Source organism: Fusarium sambucinum, chromosome I (genome assembly GCF_050947815.1).
Source record: "Fusarium sambucinum isolate potato_lamoka chromosome I, whole genome shotgun sequence".
In the NCBI taxonomy this organism is placed as follows: Eukaryota; Fungi; Ascomycota; class Sordariomycetes; order Hypocreales; family Nectriaceae; genus Fusarium; species Fusarium sambucinum.
In genome coordinates, this window is record NC_139294.1 from 4,848,340 (window position 1) to 4,872,469 (window position 24,130).

The 24,130-nt window shown below is 48.8% G+C and overlaps 8 protein-coding genes across 8 annotated transcripts; 4 read left to right on the forward strand and 4 right to left on the reverse strand.

Moving 5' to 3' along the window:
* Positions 1-1,305: 1,305 nt before the first annotated feature.
* FSST1_004280 (uncharacterized protein) lies at positions 1,306-3,326 on the forward strand (the record flags this gene model as incomplete). Its single annotated transcript, XM_083230438.1, has 3 exons — positions 1,306-1,962; positions 2,027-2,676; positions 2,732-3,326. 3 exons carry the CDS (start codon positions 1,306-1,308, stop codon positions 3,324-3,326), a joined length of 1,902 nt encoding a protein of 633 aa, XP_083087710.1.
* Positions 3,327-5,306: 1,980 nt separating this feature from the next.
* On the forward strand, positions 5,307-7,682 carry FSST1_004281 (uncharacterized protein; the record flags this gene model as incomplete). Its single annotated transcript, XM_083230440.1, has 2 exons — positions 5,307-6,872; positions 6,924-7,682. The coding sequence occupies 2 exons, from the start codon at positions 5,307-5,309 to the stop codon at positions 7,680-7,682; spliced, it is 2,325 nt and encodes a 774-aa protein (XP_083087711.1).
* Positions 7,683-8,378: 696 nt separating this feature from the next.
* FSST1_004282 (uncharacterized protein) lies at positions 8,379-9,237 on the forward strand (the record flags this gene model as incomplete). The annotated part of the gene is made up of 3 exons (XM_083230441.1): positions 8,379-8,823; positions 8,885-8,977; positions 9,032-9,237. The coding sequence occupies 3 exons, from the start codon at positions 8,379-8,381 to the stop codon at positions 9,235-9,237; spliced, it is 744 nt and encodes a 247-aa protein (XP_083087712.1).
* A 329-nt stretch (positions 9,238-9,566) lies between these two features.
* Positions 9,567-10,642, reverse strand: FSST1_004283 (uncharacterized protein; the record flags this gene model as incomplete). Its single annotated transcript, XM_083230442.1, has 3 exons — positions 9,567-9,601; positions 9,661-10,484; positions 10,545-10,642. 3 exons carry the CDS (start codon positions 10,640-10,642, stop codon positions 9,567-9,569), a joined length of 957 nt encoding a protein of 318 aa, XP_083087713.1.
* Positions 10,643-11,734: 1,092 nt separating this feature from the next.
* On the reverse strand, positions 11,735-13,124 carry FSST1_004284 (bacterial low temperature requirement A protein-domain-containing protein; the record flags this gene model as incomplete). The annotated part of the gene is made up of 2 exons (XM_083230443.1): positions 11,735-12,915; positions 12,971-13,124. 2 exons carry the CDS (start codon positions 13,122-13,124, stop codon positions 11,735-11,737), a joined length of 1,335 nt encoding a protein of 444 aa, XP_083087714.1.
* A 1,593-nt stretch (positions 13,125-14,717) lies between these two features.
* On the reverse strand, positions 14,718-16,434 carry FSST1_004285 (bifunctional cysteine synthase/O-acetylhomoserine aminocarboxypropyltransferase MET17; the record flags this gene model as incomplete). Its single annotated transcript, XM_083230444.1, has 6 exons — positions 14,718-14,873; positions 14,923-15,582; positions 15,639-15,998; positions 16,057-16,140; positions 16,192-16,246; positions 16,385-16,434. The coding sequence occupies 6 exons, from the start codon at positions 16,432-16,434 to the stop codon at positions 14,718-14,720; spliced, it is 1,365 nt and encodes a 454-aa protein (XP_083087715.1).
* A 1,511-nt stretch (positions 16,435-17,945) lies between these two features.
* Positions 17,946-18,486, reverse strand: FSST1_004286 (uncharacterized protein; the record flags this gene model as incomplete). The annotated part of the gene is made up of 2 exons (XM_083230445.1): positions 17,946-18,340; positions 18,405-18,486. The coding sequence occupies 2 exons, from the start codon at positions 18,484-18,486 to the stop codon at positions 17,946-17,948; spliced, it is 477 nt and encodes a 158-aa protein (XP_083087716.1).
* A 2,699-nt stretch (positions 18,487-21,185) lies between these two features.
* Positions 21,186-23,500, forward strand: FSST1_004287 (medium-chain fatty acid-CoA ligase FAA2; the record flags this gene model as incomplete). Its single annotated transcript, XM_083230446.1, has 3 exons — positions 21,186-21,618; positions 21,741-23,328; positions 23,395-23,500. 3 exons carry the CDS (start codon positions 21,186-21,188, stop codon positions 23,498-23,500), a joined length of 2,127 nt encoding a protein of 708 aa, XP_083087717.1.
* Between the last annotated feature and the right edge of the window lie 630 nt (positions 23,501-24,130).

Below are 24,130 nucleotides of genomic sequence, written 5' to 3' on the forward strand. Positions count from 1 at the left end.
CGGGCATCTTCACCAACAGCGTTCCTCTCCGCCGTGGAGGACCTGAGGAGCCCCAGGGGTTGCTCCCGCCCACACCCCTCCCTAGGTTCCCATTTTCACGCCCTGAGCGAGGCTTTGGTTGGCTGCAAAACTCGCGACGTCTTTTACCCACGCCCTTGTCCGATTCTTTCTGTCTCTCCACGCCACTCCATTCACCTCAGGTTGGTCTTGGTGAAGACGGAACACCCTCGGTCTCTTTCCACAGCATAAACTCGAGCTTTCTTTTCTTGCTCTTATTTTTTCTCTTGCCTAATTATTTTTCTCTTATTGACGAACACTGATCCGCTCTCGTCCTCTCACCATTACGCTTCTACTCACCTTGACGATCCCATCAAGAGTTACGACCCGTTTTACACGGTGCGTACGTGCCTACATCACAGGCCGGGTCTTCGTATATACGACTCCTGTCTCGCCCTCTAGAGCCTTGATCCGATCAGACCCTTCTTCAACTACCACAAGCTGGAAATTAACTGCGCGTCTCTTGAGTCGTAGCGAATGAAACTGCCCTTCGCCAGTACTATTCAACTACCTATTTTGCGCTGCGCATCCACCCCCAATGCCGCTTAATTGTTCGTTTGATTCAAGCTCTAACTGTTAAACTGTTTCCGGCTTTAATTTCGCCGAATCATTGCTATTTCCGTTCCACATCCCCATAACCTACCTACTGCTCAGTTGCCTCTTTGGACTCGGCTGCAATCAATTGAATTATTTGTTACTCCTAAGGATTGTCCTACACTTTTCCTAGGTTCCCTCGACTCGCCCCAGGGTGTATTATTCTGCCCTGTCAACTCAAAAACGATACCCACTAAGAAACCCCTTGCCGGTAGCCTGTCCCTCACCACATTCTCGGCACACAGCTTACATACTTCGAATCCTCCTCGGAAACCCCAAGGCTGGACCAGAGCACGCCAAAAAGTTGCAGTATTATTTTGCTCTGCCCACAACCTAACCTACTCTTATACTTTGGTCTGAGAACGTCGTGGCAAGGTCAAAATACCACTCACGCGCGCAACACATCAATAAACCCATCGCTCTTGCAGCCTGTCTGTGCTATCTACTTGGGTTTGCGCCTACACAATTAATATACTTGCGCACGGCAGATTGATAAAGACAGCCTATCACGTCGCGTACTTTAAGCTGTTGGATGATTGGCAACCTATTCCAACACCTGCAAACCGTGTTGCCTTCAAAACTTCCTTCCTTCTGATTTGAGATAATGGGTGTTTGATTGTTCCCAGCGTCGATTACATTTCTCGATTTATCAAAATGAACTCTGTCTCCCACAGTATGGCTGAGGCTTCTCCAACTCCCACGACTGCGTCCATTAACCAACACCAACACCAACACCAACTACCACAACCGCCGCCGTCACCGTCACCTTCGCAACCGGCCTCCGTATCCGAAACCGCCCCGACCCCTTCTTTGCCCTCAATTTCATCGCCCTCTGCTCAGTCTGTATCGCTGCCTGCGGTTCTTGCAGCTGCAACCGCGGTCGCATCAGTTTCCGCTCACTCGCTCCCGCAGAATCCAGACGAGCTTCCCCCCCTCCGTCAGCCGTCACCCACTTCGCCGGCGCATTACACATTTGAGCAGCATCAACAGCAGCAGCATCACCACCATCACACTCACCAACACCTTCATCCCGTTACGCCGCCTCTTAGAAAAGACACATGCTCTTCCATCTCTACTCAGGCGACGACCGCCACCTTGGCCTCTACAGAGACCAATAACACATCGTACAGTGCCGATACCTCTCCTAACTTGCACCAGTCTATCTTCTCTATAAAGGATGGTTCCGACGTCTCTAACAGCCGCCGCACGAGCAGGAGACGGACTGGACCCCTTTCTCAACAGTCCAGAGAGCGCGCTGCACTCATTCGAAAGCTCGGCGCATGCATTGATTGCAGGAGGCGAAGAGTTGCTGTAAGTTGTTATATCACCGCCAAGTTCTCGCAAATGAACTCGTACCAACGTTTTACTACTGCAGTGCCACCCCAGTCATCACAACATGACCTGGGAGGATGTCGTCTCCAAATTTCACCGATCGCACAGCCCAACTATCCAGGATATTGCACCTTCGCTCGCTGCGGCTGGTCGGCCATTGAGCCCCGCTGCTATTACCAGTGTTCAGGCCTTGTTCACACACGACACACAGGAGATGGATATTGATTCCAGCACTCCTGGTTCCAATCAGCCAGGTCGACCTCCACTAAGCGACGCTCGAATCCGAACCCCTCTGCCTTCGGGCCCCCGCCTCGAAAAGTCATTGTCGTTGCCCGGCATTGAGAGTTTCAAGAATGATCTCCAAACCAATGTAGGGCGTATGCTTTCAACACCTAGCCGAGACAGATACATCTCTGTACAGGTTATGTTCCTGTTCTGGCAAGACGATGAAGATGTTCCCACGATCCAGTCTGCTGTTCGAGAACTTGCCGAGGTGTTTGATAAGTACTATCGCTACAACTTTCAGGTTCAAGCCATCCCATCATCGTCTGAAGGATGCAAAAGCTCATGGCGGTGGCTCTCGAGGCAATTGAACGAGTTTGTTGAGGATCGTGACGAGCGTGATGTGTTGAAAATAGTATATTATGCGGGACACACTTATCTCGATAGCAACCGTGAGATGGTTTTGGCTAGGTAAATGCCTGTCCCTGTTTCCGCAATGGAAAAAAATCGTCACTGACTATGGCAGCTCTCGGGATCCAGAACAAGCCTCGACAATCCGATGGGGTGGTATCCAACAAACATTGGAGGAAGCATGTGCAGATACACTGATCATTATGGATGCGGCATATTACCCGTCAACTAGGATGATTCGCCAACAGGGTGTCTTGGAGCTTCTTGCGGCATCAGTATCGGAAGAGCATTTCTACGACATCGATCGGTGCGCATTTACACGCGCATTAGCTGAACAATTAAAGATCAGAGCGGCACGCTTGAGTCCCCTATCAGCGGCGGAGCTACATGCGAATCTTTTCTCCCACTACTCCAAGATGGTACAGGACAAGCACCCAGAAAAGGAAATTCTAACCAGCTTCCCGTCGCCGCTGCATATGATGATGTCTGGCAACTCAAGGCTCCCTTCCATCTTTCTCTCGCCTGTATACGAAAACAATCATATGCGGAGTAGCTTCTCGTCATACGAGAACAGCCCGCAGCTACATCTATCAATTCGACTAGATGATGACAACGTGGACATCGAAAGTTGGAACGAGTGGTTGCGTCTGATGCCTGAGGGTATCAAGGATATCAAAGTCGAGGGTCCGTTCCGAGCTACATTTAGATGAGCAGCATCGGACTCCTGAAGGCTTGGTTATGAAGATGCTAAAAAAACATCGATCGCCAGTTTCCCACGCGTACACCTCCAGAAACGGGGGTTGCTGGTCCTCCGAAGCAAGGGGGAATCTGTTGGGTTTTCCTGAAAATGGAAAGCATTAACAGCCTTGATTCTGGACGTTCTAGCAACAATAAGCACTGCTATTTGGTGGACGGGACAATAACTCTCCGACGAAATACCCACAAGACCACAACTCACAACTCCCCTCTCATGACGACAATGACATTATTTGATTATACTATATAAGTTTTTTGACCCGGGACATTGGACGACGGTTCCGTGAAAGACAACAAACGGAGTTTTTAGTGGAGAAAAAAGCAATGGAGGTCCCAGCTTGATTTGCATAAACTCGTGCTACTTAACGGTCAAGCTGATGGACTTACACCCAGCACTAAGATCAGGGAAAGGGATGGGATAGCCTGTACTGGATCAGAACGGTGAAGAGGGTAAAAAAGTGAGTCAGAAATCTACAAGAGCAAGCATGAGACACGTTATATATATCCCATATGCATGAACAGCGAAGCAACCTGCAGGTTGTGTTTCAGCAAAGCCGTTTAACATTTTGTCTCATGAAAAAAAATCTGTTTTCCGATTTTGTTTCAGTCGCATCTACAAGAATGGCGTGCAGGCATGTGACAAGACAGCAGGCAGGGTCTTGGTAAATGCAAGTGATAATGACGACAGCAGTCCAGCATCTGGAAGCAAACAATAAACATCCGTGCAATGTGATGCATGAAAGAAAGAGGTCGGGCCACATGAGTCGGGTGGTAGTCTAGATAGCGCAATTGTTATGGATTAGGTGGTAGATTGGGCGGGACCATAACCATGACCATGTTGAGGACGGACCATCCATATTAGTTGCTCATGAGGGGTTGGGTCTTTGTTTTGACATGGGAAGAGATGAGGGGAGAGGAGGGGGATGGAGGGGGAAAAGAATTGGACTTCAAAAAAAAAAGAGTCAGTACCTAGACAGACATCTGACTGAACAGGGAACTCAGGTACGCTACGCTGCAGTAGGCAGAGTTGCCAGCAAGACAAAAGAAAGCAATGCGACATTTGTTATGCAAATGATAGGCGGTAAAGCATGCCACATCATGAGCGCGTCCAAGTCCACCCACCATGACCATTTTGAGAGAGATGTCGTTGGAAATTTTGGGCTTTGTACGGGTACTGACTGAACTAGACCGGGGTGATATGTCGTTCACAAACCACCCCACCAAACGACAAAAAGCTGCTTTGATATTGGACGACAACAAACAATTCAGACCCGAAAGATCCCATGCTAAAGTGCGGTAAGGCCGTCAATTGTAGTCTACCTTGGCATGTCTGGGTACAAAGAGTACCTACCTAGGTAAATACTAATCTAGTCTAGATAGTAGGTAGATACGTAGTTAGGATGTACAGTGATAATATCCTCTGTGAATGTTCAGTGACCATTATACAGCACGGCCCAGCCATTCATTTTGTCACCGTAGTGACGATCTGAACAACGAATGGGAGGGACGGGGAAAGAAATTTACTTACTAGACCATCCCATCAGAGCCTTGTCTGCTGGAAAGGTTGGTTGGTTAGATTGGGTCGAGTTCTGATTTTGGTAGGTATGGACTATCCCGTGGGTCTGGAGCCTGATACGATTTTTTTTTGTCTCCATCACTCGTCTCCGTAGCCGCTGCCACTACTGCACATGCTTCCTGCACCTGCTCCTCCTGCTCCTACTCTTACCTGCTCCTCCAAGCTCGATCCATTTCATACTTGAACAACGACATCTGCAACCTGGACCTAACATCTTGTCTCTTTTTTTTTTCTTCTAAAAAAAAAGTCTTGAGATTCCCTCAAACTACCCGACTACTACTTTCCTTTTCTCTCTCTTCTCCCCTCTCTTCTCAATTCCCCTCCCAAAACACCCCACATACCCCATTACTGATTCGATATGGGCGGCGTTGTCTCTGCATTCTCTAGTACTAGCGGTGAAGACCCCATCGCCGCGCGACAAGCTCTCGAGAAGCAACTTGCCGACAGAGAAGAAACCATCGCGGTCCTCGAGGAAGACCTTTCCAAGAAAGAGAAGGAGTGCACAACAGTTTCCAAGGATGCTGAGGACTTGAGGGAAAAGATCAAGGAGCTTGAGGCCCAGTCCTCTCTCGCTCTCGACGAGACCCATGCCCGAATTGCCATCCTTCAGGATGAGTTGAAGAAGGGAGGTGACTCGAACTCTGAGGAGCTCCGCTCTACCAAGGAGTCCGCTGAGAAGAACGCCCAGGAGCTTAAGGATGCCAAGGCATCTCTTAATGCTACCGAGGAGAAGCTCAAGGGGCTCGAGCAGGAGAGGCAATCCATTGCCGACGAGCTCGCCACCCTCAAGTCTGAGCTTGCTGAGGCCAAGGAGGCCCGCGAGGCCCTTGAGGCTGCTCTGACAAAGGAGATCGCCACCCTCAAGGACCAGATTTCCGAGGCTGAGCAGAAGCACCAGGCTCTTACCAAGGCCCACAGTACACTTGAGGAAGAGCTGGCTGCCGCTTCCAGCGCTGCCGACGAGGGCAAGCAGGCTCTGACCGGATCCGAGGACAAATTCACAACTCTACAATCCAGCCACGACAAGCTTGAGTCCGAACTCAAGGCCGCAGCTGCTGCCCTTGACGAGCAGAAAAAGGTTTTAGCCGGTTCAGAGGAGAAGTACGCCGCCCTCCAAGTGACTCTCGACAGTGTCAGGGAACAGTCCGACTCCCAGATCGCCGCCGCAAAGAAGGACCTCGCCGAGGCCCAGGAGAAGACCAACACCCTCCAAGAAACACACGACAAGCACCAGGCCGACTCTGAGAATGAGTTGTCTGAGCTCAAGAAGCAGCTGGCTGAACTGTCTGATCTCCAGACCAAGTACGCCGCTCTTGAGGAGACCAACAAGTCTCTTGAGAACGAGCTTGCCGAGCTCAAGGAGAAGTTCGCCGACCTCGAGAAGACCAACGAGTCTCTCAAGAGTGACTCCTCTTCCGAGCTCGTGGCCGCCCAGAAGGATGCTGCCGAGTGGAAGGAGAAGCACGGCTCTCTCCAGACAACCCACGATGGTCTGACCCAGGATCTCGAGGCTGCCAAGAAGGATCTTGCTGCTTCTGAGGAGACCCAGAAGAAGCTTGCCGAGGAGCACACCACTGCCTTGACCAAGGCTCAGGGCGACTCTTCCGCTGAGCTCGAGCAGGTCAAGAAGGAAGCCGCCGAACTTGAGGCTAAGCTCAAGTCCACTGCCGACGAGCATGAGGCTCTCAAGAAGGAGCGTGACGAGCAGGCTGAGAAGCTCAAGACTGTCACTGGCGACCACGAGACATCTCAGAAGAAGCAGGAGGAGACCGAGGCTAAACTCAAGGCCGTCACAGAGGAGCGCGAGTCCATTGAAAAGGAGCTCAACGAGAAGTCAACAAAGCTTGCCGACCTCGAGCAACAGATTGAGGAGGCTCAGTCTAAGGCTGCCAGGGCTGAAGAAGACCTCAACGCTTCCCAAACAGTAAGCAAACAACACAGTTCAATACTTGCTCATGCACTAACACTCGCACAGGAGAAGAAGGAACTTGAGTCCAAGATTGCCGATCTTGAATCCAATGCTGCGAACTCCAAGGAGTCCGAGTCTGGCCTTACCACCAAGCTTCAGGAGGCCGAGGACAAGGTCAAGAACCTCGAGTCTGAGGCCGCAAAGGCCAAGGAGTCCGAGTCCGAGCTGAAGACCAAGGCCGAAGAGGCCGAGGCCAAGGTTGTCGCCCTTGAGGCTGACGCCAAAAAGGCTCAGGGTTCTGAGGCCGAGCTGAAGACCAAGGTCGATGACGCTGAGGCTAAGATCGAGAGCCTTGAGGCCGAGGCTGCTAAGGCTAAGGAGGCCGAGGCCAAGGTTACTACTCTCGAGGCTGACGCCAAGAAGGCCCAAGACTCCGAGGTCGAGCTGAAGAAGCAGCTTGGGGAAGCTCAAGCCGCTGCTGAAGCCGAGAAGAAGGAGTCTGCTGACAAGACAAAGTCTCTCGAGGACGAGCTCAAGGAGCTCAAGGAGAAGTTCGCCAAGGCTGAGGAGGCCGCCCAGAAGGTCGAGTCTCTGGAGTCTGAGAAGAAGGCCGCCGAAGAGAAGGCCTCTGCTCTCGAGAAGGAGAAGACAGATGCTGAGGAGAAGGCTAAGGCGGCACAGTCTGCCTTCAGCAGTGCCCTCGAGAAGGTTAAGGCCATCCAGAGTGAGAAGAAGGATGCCCTTGAGAAGGTCACAGCTCTTGAGGCTGAGGTCAAGGAGCTCAAGGGGAAGAGTGCCACCACCAACGGCACTGCCGAGGCTTAAGCGGAGGATTTTGAATTGGGATAATGCTGCTGATGAAACCAAAAAGTGTTTGTTATACGATCTGTGACGCCGGATGAACTGAAATGTCTGATTCATATCACGGGAAACGAAGGAGTGGACTCATGCGTCTTTGATGAACTCGATACCCAAATAAATAGTTTTTAGAAGAGCGTAATTTAGATGAGCGTCTATGCCACTCTTTTCATGTCATGCTGAGAGTTTATTCTTTGTGAGTGGGCTTTTGCATTCTTCTTTTAATAGTGATGAGTAGTAAGGTAGCCCCTTACGCTGGCATGTCTCAAAATCTGCTCTGGGACGAAATACACAAGGTTAGCCGAGGTGAAAGAAGCCTTGCTAACCATGTCATTTTTTTGTTTTTTTATTCAAAATTTAACTTCAGGAGACAACGTTCTAACTATCCTATACTCAAAAGACTAACGTACTTAACGATAGCTAGCTAGATATTTCTGCTTGTACTGTCTGTCTGCACTCGATCTTAAAATGATTGCTATTGACGGTGGCTGCATCGGCTCCAAGCCACACCCGCAGCTTAAGCATCTCTGATTGGCCCACTTGGTCTCTACAGCTCAACACCAGCAACGTCACAACTTGCCAATATTAACCTCCATCATCACCGTCATCTCCACCTCTCTTCTTCTTCCTCTGCCTTGTCGATCCTAACGTCAATACAACAAGATGCGCTTCACAACTTTCGATACAATCGTCCTCTTCGCCGCGCTTCTCGCCCTCCCTGCCGCTCTCGCCTCCGACTCTCTAACGCTTTACCTCCCTGCAAAGCCCAACCCCTTCACCCTTCCCGCCTCGACTCACGCAACGCTCTCCTCAGCAGGCGTTCATATCTCGGCTCCTCTGTCTGCTGCCAACACATTTGTCTTCCACAATGTCACGCCTGGATCGTACCTCGCTGACATACACTGCCCAACGGACGCGTTCCACCCGGTGAGAATCGATGTGCAGCCTGAGGAGGGTGGCGAGAGCATTGTGCGTGCGTGGGAGACGTTTAGAGGCAATGACTGGAACAACAAAGGAGAGGTCATGCCTGTTAAAGAGGGAACCAAGGGCAGGGGCTTTGAGGTTCGGGCTATTGGAGGGAAGAATTACTTTATGGAGAGGCCTCAATGTAAGTCACCATCACTACGGGATGAGCGGTTGATTTTATGACAAAACTCACATGATTTTAGTTTCCGTCCTTTCCATCCTCAAGAACCCCATGATTCTCATGGCTGTTGTCAGTCTGGGTCTCATGGTTGGTATGCCGAAGCTCATGGACAGCAGTATGTCTTTCCGTCCCCTTTCTGCATCCAATCTAATACTAACAAGAGTCACAGTGGACCCCGAAATGCGTGCCGAATTCGAAGAGCAGAGAAAGAACAGTGCCCTGAGCGGTGTCATGAGTGGTCAGGCTTCTAGTGATAACCCTCTTACCAACTTCGACATGGCTGCGTACCTAGCGGGTTCCAAGCCCAAGGAGGGCGGCAGCCCAGCCGCATCCAACAATGGCGGAAATTCTAAGAACCAGGGCGTGAGACGGTAAAATATTCACAACTGGTAAAGTATATAACAGTGACAAAAGGTGGATGTTCAGTTGTAGGACATATCGGTGGGTAACAGAGAGGCAACATCATAAGACATGGCATCATATGCAGATAAATGGATGTCATTATTCGATTGATTTATGTTGTCTCGAGTCTGAGATTCTAGTCAAGGCCTGACTGATATGATAACTCAATGTAGTGGTACGCTTGTTTATCCAAAACCCAATTCTCTGTCATTCCAAAAGTCATAAAGCGTAGCAAACCTATCCCAATCTAGCACCATACTAAGCATACTACTCAATCAAACGTGTACAGCGCGATTCAGTGTTTACTCATCACCGCCGTCGAAATCAGCACCGTCCTCTGTACAAACGGTTAACACACCACTTTAGACACGAACGGATTTTGGGTCAGAAACTTACCGAAGCCATCTTGATAGGCATCTTGCTCATCGTTGTCGAACGAGTTCATGAGCATGGCACCACCGAGCAGACCGGCACCGGCACCGAGAGCAGCGCCTCCTGCCATGCCCATACCTCCACCTCCCGGTTTGCGACCACCTCCCATACCACCACCGCCGAAACCGCCGCCAGGATGGCCGTAGCCGGGGCCGCCTCCATATCCACCATAGCCACCTGGGGCGCCGTAACCACCACCATAATGGGGCTGAGCGCCATAGCCCATAGGAGGGCCATGTCCTGGGTAGCCACCCTGAGGTTGCTGAGGATAGTACTGCTGCTGAGGGTAACCACCACCCATGCTACCTTGAGCTCCGCCATATCCACCATGAGCACCTTGTTGTTGATGCTTGTCAGCCATCTGCTTGCCCTTACCGAGCAGCTTTCCTAGGAAGCCGCCACTCTTAGCACCCCGGTCCCTAGGGGGTAGTTCTGCGGGGTAACTGCTGCCGCTTTGTTGTTGAGGATAAGGGCTGTTGCTCTGGGGGAACGGGCTATTCGAGCCGCCATATCCTGCAGGAACATCTGGGCCGCCTGGGCCACTGCGCGCACGCGCATCTTCTTCGGCTTGGAGCCGAGCGGCTAACTTGGCGTCTTCGTCTTGGGATGAACCACCGGCGCTGGCTGTGACATCTTCATAGGGGTTCTTCTTGGTGTCTGTAACTACAGGCATGTTGCCTGGCTCGTATCCGGGAGGAGGACCGGCGGGCGCACCGTCATCACTAGGGAAGACGGGGGCAGTAGGTTTCTCCCATTGGGACTGTTTCGTGTATACATTGACGTAGAACCTGGGGCGCAAATGTTAGTGACAAAGATGCGCTAGTAGATAAAGATGCGCGCTCTCTTACCATTCCTTGTACTGGTCGTTCCATCGCACGGCCCATCCGGCAGGGACCTCGGGGGCCTTGGGAGGAGGCGGGCCAGCTGGAGGAGCGAAATCGGCCATGGAAGTAGGATTTGAAAGTGTATGCGACGAGGAGAGAAGTTGTTTCTAGAGTGCAACGATAGGATTGTGCAAGAAGGTCGGTTGAGAAATATCAAGAGTTGGCAGTTGATGATGTAGTAGGTGGGTATAAGTAAGTATGCTAAGGAGGTAGGTACTAAAGTAAAGTAAAGAGGGGAAATGCGATTCAGAGTCGAGAGTTAATAAGGTTGGGATAAAGGCTACTAAGCAGGTCTCTTTTAAGGATGGTCGGGCTATTTAAGTGTAGGTAGGTACATGTTGACCTCTTTGGGTCCCTGACAATCCGGCACCTGCCACTTGTGACCTTAAGTGTTTCGCAGCTTCCTTTCAGTTTTCGTCACTCATGGTTCACGCCACCCGCGGACGTGATGTGATGGTGCTGGAGCTGGAGGGGCAATTACCCAAAACCCCAGTAGCCCCTCTCCCGAATGTGAAGCGCAGGTGACGCCATTGGTGCAGAAGCTGTCATTGTAGATGGCACAGCCACCTTTTCTTTAGACTGATGTTAACTGACAGTTCCTGTCTGTACATAGATAGCAAGCAGTCTATCTTCTATTTTGTTCTGTTCTGTTCTTTTCAACTCATCTTAACCAATATTCATTCTCCAAAAACTAACCATTTCGCTAAAGACTGAAATCATCCAAGACCAAATTATCTTCTCTTCAACGACAGAACGAATCATAGAGAAAGTGAGTGACATGCGCCAAGATTATCCGGGGTAAATTGGACCAGTCCAGAGCTGCAGGTTAATGTTGAAGCTTCTTTGCTTGCGCATGCACTGCTAATCCTGGACTAGTTCATAGTCGCAGTTCAAATAGGTTTCAGAGAGCGGCGTACGGGAATATCCCGTAGTCGGCTGCCTCTCATCTCATTCTTCCAATGCAGAATTACAAATTACCACAACCAAATTCGACAACGGAGATCTGTGGACAACGAGAGCCGCATTCGCATTGACAGCATGCGCCACGCATGACGCACATCCGTGGCGATACATCGATGTGGCGGTGCTTTCCCGAAATATTCCAAAGCTTCCACTCATACACAGGTACGTAATGACAACAACCTACTATCTAGCTAAGCAGCCAAGCCTTCTCTGTCATCCTCCTCGGGCGGCGGGTGTCTGTCCGACCAAGGCTCAAAGAGCTTTGATGTCTTGGACAAACCTCCCAAAGTCTCCCATATCAGGAGAAACGCAAACAAAGCCATAACAACAAACATAAAATCCTCGGCGTTAAGATGATTATGTGACTCGGGTATTATGATGAGAACGATGGCAATGACCAATCTCATACCAATCCGTAGAGTCTGGCCCATGAGCAGCGTGCACTCGCCCTCTACTCGGTACAGCATCCCATACACCCAGAGGCAAAACATGCCGACTCCAAGCCCTCCGCCGAGAAGCCAGCGCTGTCCATCTTCGAACTCCTCTATCGCCGTGCTCGCAGCTGCGACGTGTCCTCCGATTAGGAACGACGCTGCGAGTGGGAGATGCAGGAGGAAAAAGCCAAAGGCTGTCCAAGCTGATCGCCGGATCGGATGTATGGCTTGTACGCTGCCATCGCCGCTTGAGTAGATCCAGTTAAGCACAAACGCTATCACCAGTGTGCAGACGGCCTTGGCATAACCAGAAGTCAAGCCGATGCCCGTCTTGTTGCCAACAATAATGCTGTACACGAATTCACCGAGGATGATGATGAAAAAAGCGCCCATGCGGTCAATCTCGTGCGCAATGTCCACGGCCGTGCTATATGTTAACTTCAGCTTGCCTTTGATCCAGGGGCTCAAAGTAAGCGCCCATGTTGCTTCCTGGTAGAATATCGCCACGGCGACAATGGCAGCCTTTGCGTGAATACTGATATCCTCCAAGAAGAGGGGGATGGTTATGAGCAAACCAACAAACATGAACCCGGCCATGATTCGAGCTTGAGAACGATGTTGATACGCTGCGAACGAGGTGATGAGGAAGACAGCGAGTGTAGTGAAGCGCGCAACAAGATACGCTCCAACAGTCGTGCGCAACGCCGAAATATCCACATCCGCGTCGTTGGCATTGTTGGCATAAAGTACAAGAAGAGCCATGACCCAGAGGATGACCAGACGCTGTAGGATATCATCAGTATAGTACGAGTTCATGATCTCGCGAAGATCGGCCCAGATATGCCAGGCCGGCGCAAAGATGAGAATGTACTTTGCCAAATGAGCTCCGTCAGGGTGTTCAGCGAGCTCATCGCTAAAGTTCGCAACGATGGCAACATCTTGAAACCCAAGTTAACACTTATTCACCCAAAACAAAGAAGGGGGTCGTCTTACATAGAAGGTCAAGGAAGAGCTCAAACCGTCCCGCCTGACGCTCCTCTTCCTTTTCCTTTTGAAGCTCTCCTTTGTAGAACCATTGCAGCGCCCTTGGCTTCTTGACAAGAAAACAATCTGCTCTAGCGTGTTCCTGAAGCTCGTTGCAATTCATCTTGTGCTTCTTGAGGTTGGAAGTGAGGAGTAAAGATAAAGTTGGGGTGGAGGTTTAGGTCCTATTAAGCATTTACCCCTTTCTGTCTTGGGTGAAAATGGAGAGCTGAGCTGAGCTGACTGGACTATTACCAAGCCATATACATGCACATGCAGCTATTTCATGGTGGTTGGCTAAAACTCTACTGGTGTGCTACCTACACTGCTTTGACTGTGAACATTAGAAGCTATCGCGTTCTTACACAACATCCGATTCCTTCTTATATAAAGTGGAATATTCTTCAGAATCCTTCTTCCTTATAATTCACTAATACTGGGCACTCTCTTTCATCTTCTGATAAGTTCTCCTTAAGTGGCTTTAAGCTTGTGCCACTAATATCCAGGGTCGGCCGCTCCGATGTTGATCCCCCGCATTGTTGTGTTCCACCAACCACCAACCCAACTTGCCTCTATCCCATCTAGCCTATACGCAAACAAAAGTATCTGTTTAACCCGCCATCGAGATGGCAAAGCAAATCCGAACTACTATACGGAGCAAGGTGGTTGAACCTCGTGTCATACTCTACAATATATCCTGTACTCTATCTGCTAGAATGCCTCGAGAGGAACGACGTTTTCTGAACCTCTCTTGAACAAGTCCTTTGTAAGACTAACATCTTTTATTCGTATATATACCATGTCGTTCTGATGTTGGATGTAAAATTAATTATAATACTGAATTGTTAGTCTAAAACGTGCGTACATATAGCTGGGATCGTGAGCAGTTACAAACATCACTACCAAGAGACTCTGTATGAGACTTCACATCACGTAAGTTATTGCCCAGTGTCAAGGGTTGAAACAAGCTCTTTATAATACACACAATTTTAACTCACGAGCAATACGAATCAAGAAATTTCAAATCATAGATCGAACTTTCTTTATGTGTCTATATAAACTATAGAAAGCCCCGCATCCCTTTCAGTTTTCTCATCATAAAGATGTTATTCTTTTGACCATCGGGTACAGTGGTTCTACCTTGTATACTCGCAACAAAGTAGAATCCATCAAAGAGGTACAGTGCGTTACCTCTTGGAAAGCGGACTGAAGATCTATAGGTCTTGACGTGAGCAGTCCGACTTTTATCCTTTGGGTGGAGAGGAATCAGAGGTATTTCTCTTCACGTTTGCCACCAGGGGAAGCGAGTGAGATTCCGGGGGGTGGCTGTTGTTAACCGCCAGGACAAACAAAGAAGCGCTTAGCATTTGAAGGTCAATGACGATAGTGCTGAGATTGTTCATGCTTGCCTATGTGCGTTGGCTGGGTAGAATGCTTGATATATCTTACAGTGCTGAGACCTGAAACAACCAAGTGGTTCTTATCCATTGAATGAATTGTGACGTGTGGGATATCGACAACACACGTACGAGTTTTACTATGGTAGTCAAATTCATGGGACGAATGGAAGCATAATGTAGCTTAGTATGTCAGAAAATATGTTCAAACAAACTAGTTGGTAGAATAATCATCCTTTCTTATTTCTCAAAGCCTAAGTGGGTATTTTATTAAAATCATTCCAAAACCACTCCCCCTTGTCTACACATCAAGCCTTCATTCAAGGGGCAAGAGGAGCCTCGGCTTCCTTATCGCCAAGGGGGATCTCCTCCTTCTCACCCTTGGTAGTGGCATCTGAAGCAGCCTTGAAAGATTGCTCAAAGTCGGCAATAATGTCATCAATATGCTCGATACCAACAGAGATTCGAATAAGATCCTGCTTACTGTTAGCCAGATGCATGCGGGTCAGGGTTCAGGCAACATACCTCAGTGACACCAGAGCTTCGCTTCTCATCATCGGAGAGTTGCTCGTGAGTGGTGCTCCAGGGGTGGATGGCCAATGTCTTAGCGTCACCGACATTGGCAAGGTTAGAAATAAGCTTGAAGCCATCAACAACTTCGCTGCCAGCACCACCACCCTTGACGCCAAAGCTAAGAACACCACCAAAGCCTCTCTTCAGGTATTTCTTAGCCGTCTCGTGGTACGGATGACTCTCCAGACCAGGGTACGAAACCCAGCTGACGTAAGGACTCTTCTCGAGGTGCTGTGCCAGAGCCAGAGCGTTCTGGGCGTGGCGCTCGGCTCGCAAGCTGAGAGTCTCGATACCCAGAAGAAGTTGCTGGGCGGCGAAGGGGTTGAGCGCAGAGCCGAGATCACGGAGGGTCTCAACACGGGCACGGATGATGAAAGTAATGTTGCCAAAGGTCTCGTAGAACTTGAGGCCGTGGTAGCCTTCCGAGGGCTCGTGGAATTGAGGGAAACGAGCAGCGTTCTTGCCCCAGTCAAACTTTCCAGAGTCGACGACGACGCCTCCGATGGTAGTTCCGTGGCCGCCAATCCATTTGGTGGCAGAGTGGACAACAATATCAGCGCCATGATCGATAGGACGGATGAAGTAACCTCCAGCACCGAAGGTGTTGTCAACCTAGCAATCATTAATTAGAATATCCTATGTACCAGGCTATACGTTTACCAACTTACAATAACAGGAACGCCCTTCTCGTGAGCAGCCTTGGAAATAGCCTCAAGGTCAGGGATGTTATACTTGGGGTTACCAATACTCTCAACATAGACAGCTTTTGTCTTGTCATCAATAGCAGCAGCGATATCCTCGGGCTTGTCACCGTTGACAAACTTGGTGTTGATGCCGAGGCGAGGGAAGAAGACCTTGAATTGGTTATAAGTACCACCATAGAGGTTAGACGTGGAAACAATGTTGTCGCCAGCCTGAGCAAGGGTACTGATGGCGAGGAATTGGGCTGCCTGACCTGAAGAGGCAGCGAGAGCAGCGACACCACCTTCAAGAGCGGCTATTCTCTTTTCAAAGACGTCAACTGTGGGCTGGAAAGGTGTCAGAGTAATGTTTTTGTATTGGCCTGTCCAGAGGGGGTTGACTGACGTTCATGATACGACTGTAGATATTGCCGAACTCCTTGAGACCAAAGAGTCTGGCGCCATGGGCAGAGTCCTTGAAGGCATAACTCTGTGAGTGTTATTAGCATTCGAGTTTTATGTTAGTGTTGTCAAAACATACAGTTGTGGCGTAGATTGGGACAGCTCGAGAGCGAGTAGTGGGATCAATCTCGGCTCTAGGAGACTCCAGTTAGTTCAATTGTGATCTATACAGTGTAGCATCCGATATTGTATTGCTCAATTGCAGCTGCACTGTTGTGTAGATAGCTTCAATATTGAGCAATACTCCGTGATCGGAGCCGAGGCAAACGTACCCCGCGTGGAGCTGCAATGTCTCAAAATTCTTGCTAAGTTCCTCCGACATGATGAAGACGAGGCAATGAAAGTCGAGGTACCAAGGTAATGAAGTTTAAGATGACCGGTCTATAGTCAAGAAAGAAGAGGGAAGAAACGAGTGTAAGTTTGTGGTAGACTGTGCCTTGCTCTTTATACCTCTTTGCCAATTCTCCTCCTCTCTCTCAGCTCGTAGCCCAGCCTGCTACTACCGCAGTGATGTGATACCATACCATTACCATACCACAGGTAATCTAAGTGGCCTAGCCCACCTTCAACAAACACCTCTTGGACCCTTCTTCAAGCTCTCCCCAAATATCCCAAGCCTTTTTAGGCATGGACTCGTAGTGGCCAGAGACCCCGCGTAGCACGCCATTTCCACTTCCCCACGCTGTTGAGCTGTCATGGCCATTTCTACTTACCGCCATTGGCATTGGATCTTTGATATTGAACTATATCCGAGAACCGCCGAGAACCGTTTATTCCTTGTCTAATATCCATCTCGGTCGGAATTCTTTATGTTTTTATTAGGCAATGCCGTTGTTAGAGTTGACATTAAGTAATTGTAGGTTTCGAGAGAAGCTTTTGACTTGCGGGGCTGATCAGGAACAAGACAAAAATGGCAGAGACTTTATAGCCGTTTACTGTTTACCTATTACATACAAAGGTACCAGATAGATAGATGTAAGAACTATCTTGCACTGCTATGATTTGAACTTGAGTACTTGTCACTTCTCAAGCAGTTCACTAGTCTATAAAAGCATGGACCTGTGGTCGTTAGTATATAGATCCTCCTATGAATGAGAGGGCCCATCCATCATGACTTAAAGCCTAGGTTTAATGATGCAATTCCTGCAAAGTAGCACAAGAAAAGAGACCCAAAGCCATACCAAGAAACAGAAAACCTCCTGCCCTTGAAAGTTGCCAGCCGGCCCGTTCATCCGGCGCCGACTATAAACCCGAGTAGCTTAGATCGAGGATCCAGCTGTTTGTTCATATTCTCACCTGACATATTCTCGTACGACATTAGCGCTTTCTCTTTCGATTCTGGTATGCTACCGGTTCTCAAGTCTTGCCGATTGTCGATTCTACGGTTGTTCAACGCCCCGTGTTATACTTCGCATAAATGGAATTGAGAGAAGTAACAAACATGCTGAATGAACCAAAGCCAGTCCGGCTCAACTTTTCTTCTGATTTAAGTTGAAGTAATTCGATCTAGCCGAAATTCAAGATGACTGACGATGAAATGATAGAGCAGAAAACGCCAGAGTTTCCAATTACCCCCGATGTATAATATAATATGTTCCCATCTCAGGCAGGAGGTTGGGTTGGGTATCCACGCCGATATACTCCTTTGACAGCATGACCAGGCCGTCCAGTCGATAAAGGCACTGCCAGTATCCCTTTCCTGAAAAACAGATGCCCAAACGCCAGTCGTAAAAATGCCTTCCTCTAGTCTTATCCTTTCCTGTATTCGAGATATATTTCATCACTAGGACATGTATAATTTGTGCCGTTTGTCAAGGCGCCCGTCATGCTCATTTATGCCTGTCCCATTTCTCGGCTGTCGATGTCCTTTTTGGGTTCCTGGAAAGTCCTTTGGAACAGCTCTTTGGCTGTGAAGGCCGTTGTCGTAATCCACGCTGTGAACTGGCCAGCAGCAACAACGGCATCGGCGCGTGCGCACGAGCAGACGGTTCCCTCACACATGATGAGCGACCCAATGAAGACAGCAATGGCGATGAAACCGGCGAAGTAAAGAGCAGCATTGACGGCTTCGACGACAACGGCGGCGTATTGGTGATAGAGGCGCGGGACAAACAGAGGAGCGACCGCGAGGTAAACGATGGAAATGATGGAAACGATGGACGAGGTCAAGAGGTAGGAGAACGGTGAAGGCGCTGAGCCTCGGCTTCTGCGGTCGTAATCGTGGACAACTTGAAGATGGTTAGCTTTCCCATCCATTCACCTATCCAGTCCAAGTCGATTGTGGGGACGCACTATATGAGCTCAAGCCGATGCTCGCAATAGATAGAGCCAGCTGCAGAACTCGCAGAGATATAAAAGCGACGCGACCCATCATGATAATATTGTAGGAGAGGGAGAATAAGAGAATGTGAGTTGTATAAGAGTTTTAGCAATAGATACTCCTGTAGCAGATAATCAATATGCAAAAAGTTGAAATTACGAACGAAAAAAGAAAAAAAAAAAGTACCCTAAGGATAAGTCAGATCAAAAAAGAGATAAAAAAGAGAGAAATAAGAGGTCTTCGTGTGAAATAGGCCCGATGGGCAAAGCGTGGGAAACTGGCCATAGACTATATAAATCAAAAGAGGCCTGTGGGGGGGCGTGGACGATCCAGAGGAGATGTCCCCGAGAAAGAGACCGTGGACCGGACCAGGGAAGGGGCCACTAAGAGAAACAGCAAATCAACAGAGACAGAAGGATGATCTTTTTTTAGATGGTCCAAAACATTACTGTGTAGTAGGTTAAAGCAAAGCCTTATTTCTTACCTTCTTTTTTAAACTATAGGCAAGGGAAACACTCTGTTGCACTGTTGCGTCAGGTAACGTTTGGATGACGGGGCCCTGAGACAAGGCGGGCACGTTCAAATATGAAACAGTCGTTGCTTCTCAAACCAGAACCAATTAAGAAACCAGGGGCAGGCTCCTCTTTTTTCATTATGCGTTGGGAGAGTCGATGGTAACATTTTGGTGGCTATATTCAGAGCAAGTCAAGTTATGCGAAGAAGTGCCGCATAGAGGGAACATCTATAAAGGGGTGCTGTAGCTAAAACATCCGCAATTTTAACAACACCACGAATTTACCGTATGTAGATCTCGATAGATCTTCGTTTATGCATTACGTAGAGTATAAAAAGGTTATTCTTGAATGGCTAAATGATGGATGGTACCTTCGAGACAAATACCGTTACAAAGTTTAATAGTTTGTTAACAATTTATATATAACTGCTTGAACCAAAATCAAAGAAACGGCTCAACCAAGGCAAGTCAGTCATTAACCATTCTATCTGCCGAAACGAGTGTTGATTGCGACGCTCTTGATGTGCAGCATACCTAGGCGGTTCAGTTCTGAGACATGACGACTCTTTCTGATGACGACGGTACGTGATGGTGATCGGCATGGCTCAGACTGCCGATAAACGCTGTACGTAGTACTAGGTAGGTATGCATTTGTCTAGGTACCTGGGCCGTTGTACTGTACTGTATAAATGCACGTGTCACTGAAGAAAAAAAAATCATCTGGACAAATTGATATTGATTGCATCCAAGATCTAGACCTTTGTATAGGTACCTAATAAGCAGAAGATGACTCGGTCGGATACGGAATAATGTGTGGGCCATGTATTGCGCTGCCTGTGTAGAGACGAGACTCGATCAAACACAAACACAGAGAAAACATACTACCAAATAGGTAGTCAGCTACCGATATAAACCAGTCATATACAAGAGGTCACAATAACATGTCAGTAGACCATTTTTAAAAAATCAATTATCCTTTATCCCTTTCCTCTCAGCAACCTTTTCTGTACTGTTATAGTTAATATCGGTTGATGCAAATTCACATGTAACCGAAAAACCCGACCCGAGCATACCGGACTTGCTCTCGAAGGGGGGGCAAGACATGTTTTGTTTGGACAGATGGACCCAAGGGAAAGAAAAGATCTCCAGGTCTTCGGGAGGACCTTCTTAGCGTCTTGACCTGTGGCCAGTCATGAAATGAATTGGGGTTAACAAGGTGCTGACGAGTTCAGCGGATGATGAGAAGTATGGGTATATTACTGCATGTGCCCTACGGTATTACCACTCAGCCGTACCCTTTATTCTTGGCTGCTGACAACATTGAACGTATATCACCTTTTGTGCATGTGAATCCCGACCCATGAGGACAAAATGTTGATGAACTGAAAAAAAGGACAACTCTGAATGTCACAAAAGAGAAAACATTTCACATTTCTCCCCCTCCCCGCATATTAAAGTAGAGGAGGTACTATGTAGTACGGATTAGCCTTTTATTAACAAGGATTTAATCCAACGAACTGCATACGGACAACTGCATTTCTCCATACCAAACATCCTCGGCTCACTTGACTGAATAAAGTCCATGTCCCGCAACCAACTACTCCCTAATCAACTATCGCGGGGAATCAGGGATACTAGAAATTCCCCCAGGTGACGCTACTCCCTATTCTGCAGTGCTACTCCACGAAATCTGGGGCTGCCGAGGCACAAGCACTTTACGTGACTCTGTGTCGCGGCGCGCCTCGGTCCCCCATCATCCACTTTCCCTTCCTTCAACCAGTGGGACTCCTTCGTCAAAGCCTATGGCGTCGACAGGCTGGGATAGCTCTACTCTCTACTAGGTACTCTACCTAGTAACTCAATCATTGCCAATCCCTCAAAAGCTAAACCTGTTCCTCTTTGACTTCTCATCATCTTTTCCCTTTTTTACTTTTCCTACTCCTTCGTCTTTTGCGCCTCGTGATATTCATCCGTCCGTCCACCCACCCGTCTGCAAGGGACTCGCTCATCCTTACTTTTGTGCTTGTGTTCCTCCGAATACCTGCATTCCACGTCCCTTTTCCACCTCCTGCTCTCTCGCTTGGCCAACAGCTTCAACCATCTTCCCCGCCTCTCCAAGCGACTCGGCATCTTTCTTGTGCCACTTGTCTCTTTGTCTTGACCTTGTCTTGCCTCGCTTCGCCAGACTGTAACCATTAACAATTATCCAACTTACCAAAAGAAATCAACATCATCCACGATGGCGCTCCAAACACAAAAAGACTACGATATTCAGTACAAAAAACTCACTACAGTTCCTCCTCCTGGTCGTCCCTACGGCGTGCCAGTCGCTGGAACCGAAAGGCCCAACCGAACCGCCGCCTACCGGCACTGGGCAGTTGGCGATGGCCCTCTTGTTACTTCCCTCGAGCCTGATATCAACTCGACACACGACATCTTGAACAGGAGTGCGCGCAAGTGGCCCAATTCCAAATGTCTCGGAACCCGTCATTGGAACCAGGCGACTCAGCAGTGGGAGGACAAGTACGACTGGATCACCTATGCCGATTTTGACGTCCGAAGGAAGAACTTTGGTGCTGGTCTTGTTGAGATTCACAAGGGTATTGGTTATGCGCCCGAGAAGTACGGCGTCGGTCTGTGGTCGCAGAACAGAGCTGAGTGGCAGATCGCTGGTAAGGCTGCCCCTACCCCTCGTGGTCACGGCGTCGCATCATGGATCTAGGATCATACGCCTTGAACCTGCATACAAGAATGTGATTTGAGGTTGCAATTGCTAACATATGCTCTTATATAGATTTCGGCGCTGCTTCTCAATCCCTGTATTCAGTCTCACTCTACGAGACTCTCGGTCCCGACACAACAGAATACATAATCAATCATGCCGAGGTCGCCTGTGTTGTCTGCTCTCTTCCCCATATCCCTGTTCTTCTCAAGATGTCGCCTCGACTTCCAGGCCTGAAACTCATCGTGTCTCTCGATCCCCTTGAGCAGGGTGAGCTGGCTTCTCACACTAAAGCCTCTGTCCTGAATGAGATTGCTTCTCATCATGGAATTCAGATCTTTTCCATGGCCCAGGTTGAGGAGATGGGCGCCAAGTCTGGACGTGCGCCTCAACCCCCTACCCGAGAGGATATCTGCACCATCAACTACACCTCTGGTACTACTGGTAATCCCAAGGGTGTTTTGATCACTCACGGAAACGCCGTTTCTGCTATCGCAGGGGGCCGAACGAACGGCAACGTGAGCCCCAAGGATACTCACATGTCGTATTTGCCTCTTGCCCACATTTACGGCCGACTCATTGATCAGATTGCTGTCGCTGAGGGTGCTGCGATTGGTTTTTTCCGGGGTGACATCCTGGGCTTGGTTGACGATATGAAGATCCTCAAGCCCACTGGTTTCATCTCTGTTCCTCGGCTCTTCAACCGTTTCAATTCAGCCATTCGCACAGCTACTATCGAAGCCGATGGAGTCCGTGGCGCTCTTTCCCGACGTGTTATCGATACCAAGAAAGCCAATATGCGACTACCGCCCGGAAAGGCTTCCAACACCCACTTCTTGTACGACCGAATCTGGACTCCCAAGGTTAAGGCCGCTGTGGGCATGGACAAGGTTCACAGCATGGTCAGTGGTAGCGCCCAACTTGATCCTGATGTTCAGCAGTTCCTGCGTGCCGCCTTTGCCAACCACTTTGCACAGGGTTTTGGCATGACCGAGACATACGCTGTCGGCTCCATCCAGGCCCGAGGTGATTTCACTACTGGAAACATCGGCGGTCCCATGTGTTGTGTGGAACTCTGCCTCGAGTCCGTTCCCGAGTTCGATTACACTGTGGATGACAAGCCCAACCCTCGTGGCGAGCTTCTCCTCCGCGGTCCTGTTATTTTCCGTGAATACTACAAGAACGATGAGGAGACCCGAAAGACTCTGGATGCCGACGGCTGGTTCCACAGCGGTGACATCTGCGAGGTGGACAAGATGGGTCGCTTCAAGATCATTGACCGGAAGAAGAACGTCCTCAAGCTCGCCCAGGGCGAGTACATCTCCCCTGAGCGTATCGAGAATGTTTACATGGGCAGCACCAGCCTCGTCAACGCGGCTTTCGTCCACGGTGACGGCACTCAATCCTCGTTGGTCGCGATTTTTGGCATTGATGTGGAGAGCTTTGCCCCATTCGCTAGCAAGATCCTGCAGGAGACCATCACCCCCAACCAGGTCGCGGATCTGCGTGTTGCAGCCAATAACCCCAAGGTGAAGGCCAAGTTCCTCAAGGTCCTCGACGACATTGGCAAGAAGCACAAATTTAACAGCTTTGAGAAAGTGCGCAATGTCCACCTTGATGTTGATCCTTTCACCATTGACAACGGCATATTTACTCCTACGTAAGTTATCCAACCCGTTTCAACTCCCCTATAAGAATATATCAGCTAACATGATAACTCTCCCAGACTGAAGCTGAAGCGTCCCCAGGCCGCCAAGGCTTACCGAGAACATATTGACCGCATGTACGAGGAGCTTGCAGCCCAGGAGCCTATTGGAAAGAACAAGCTATAAAAGATCTCAGCGTAGCCCGAATATGTGATTTTTGGCGTTTCAGCTGCATTAAATATTTTACGCATGTATTCAAGGGTTACTGAGCGGCTTGAACTTGTATATAATTAGTATAATATAACTATAATGCAAAGTAGACAACTATTTGCAATCGCTATGCCAGAAATACCAATGAGATACTAAGTTTATCCTATATATAGTTAATGAGGAAACATGTTATTTATAGAGATATTTTTTTTATATATAATTACTGTAGGGGTATAGGAGCAAGAGGTTTATACTATTATATTAATGCAAAAAGCAATTTAATTGTTAACTGGTTAACATGTAAGTTTGTTAGCACAGCGACACCTTTCTTAATGTGTTATAACTTCTGTAAGGATATAGAGGCAAGAGGCCCGGAAGACTTACTGTAGCCCGAAGCATAGGGCCTAGGCTCCTTATATTGATGTGAGAGGCAATTCAATCACTTGTGATTGAATTGGTTGACTTCTGGATCTATTGGCTCAGCGGCACCTCTCCCGTTGTTCTTACAACTCCATTTTGTAGGTGCAAGCTATCGCTCTATACTAAACTTGTGTTTGCAAATCAATCTTAGCAATTATATGTCAATTACCTTGAATATTGCAATTG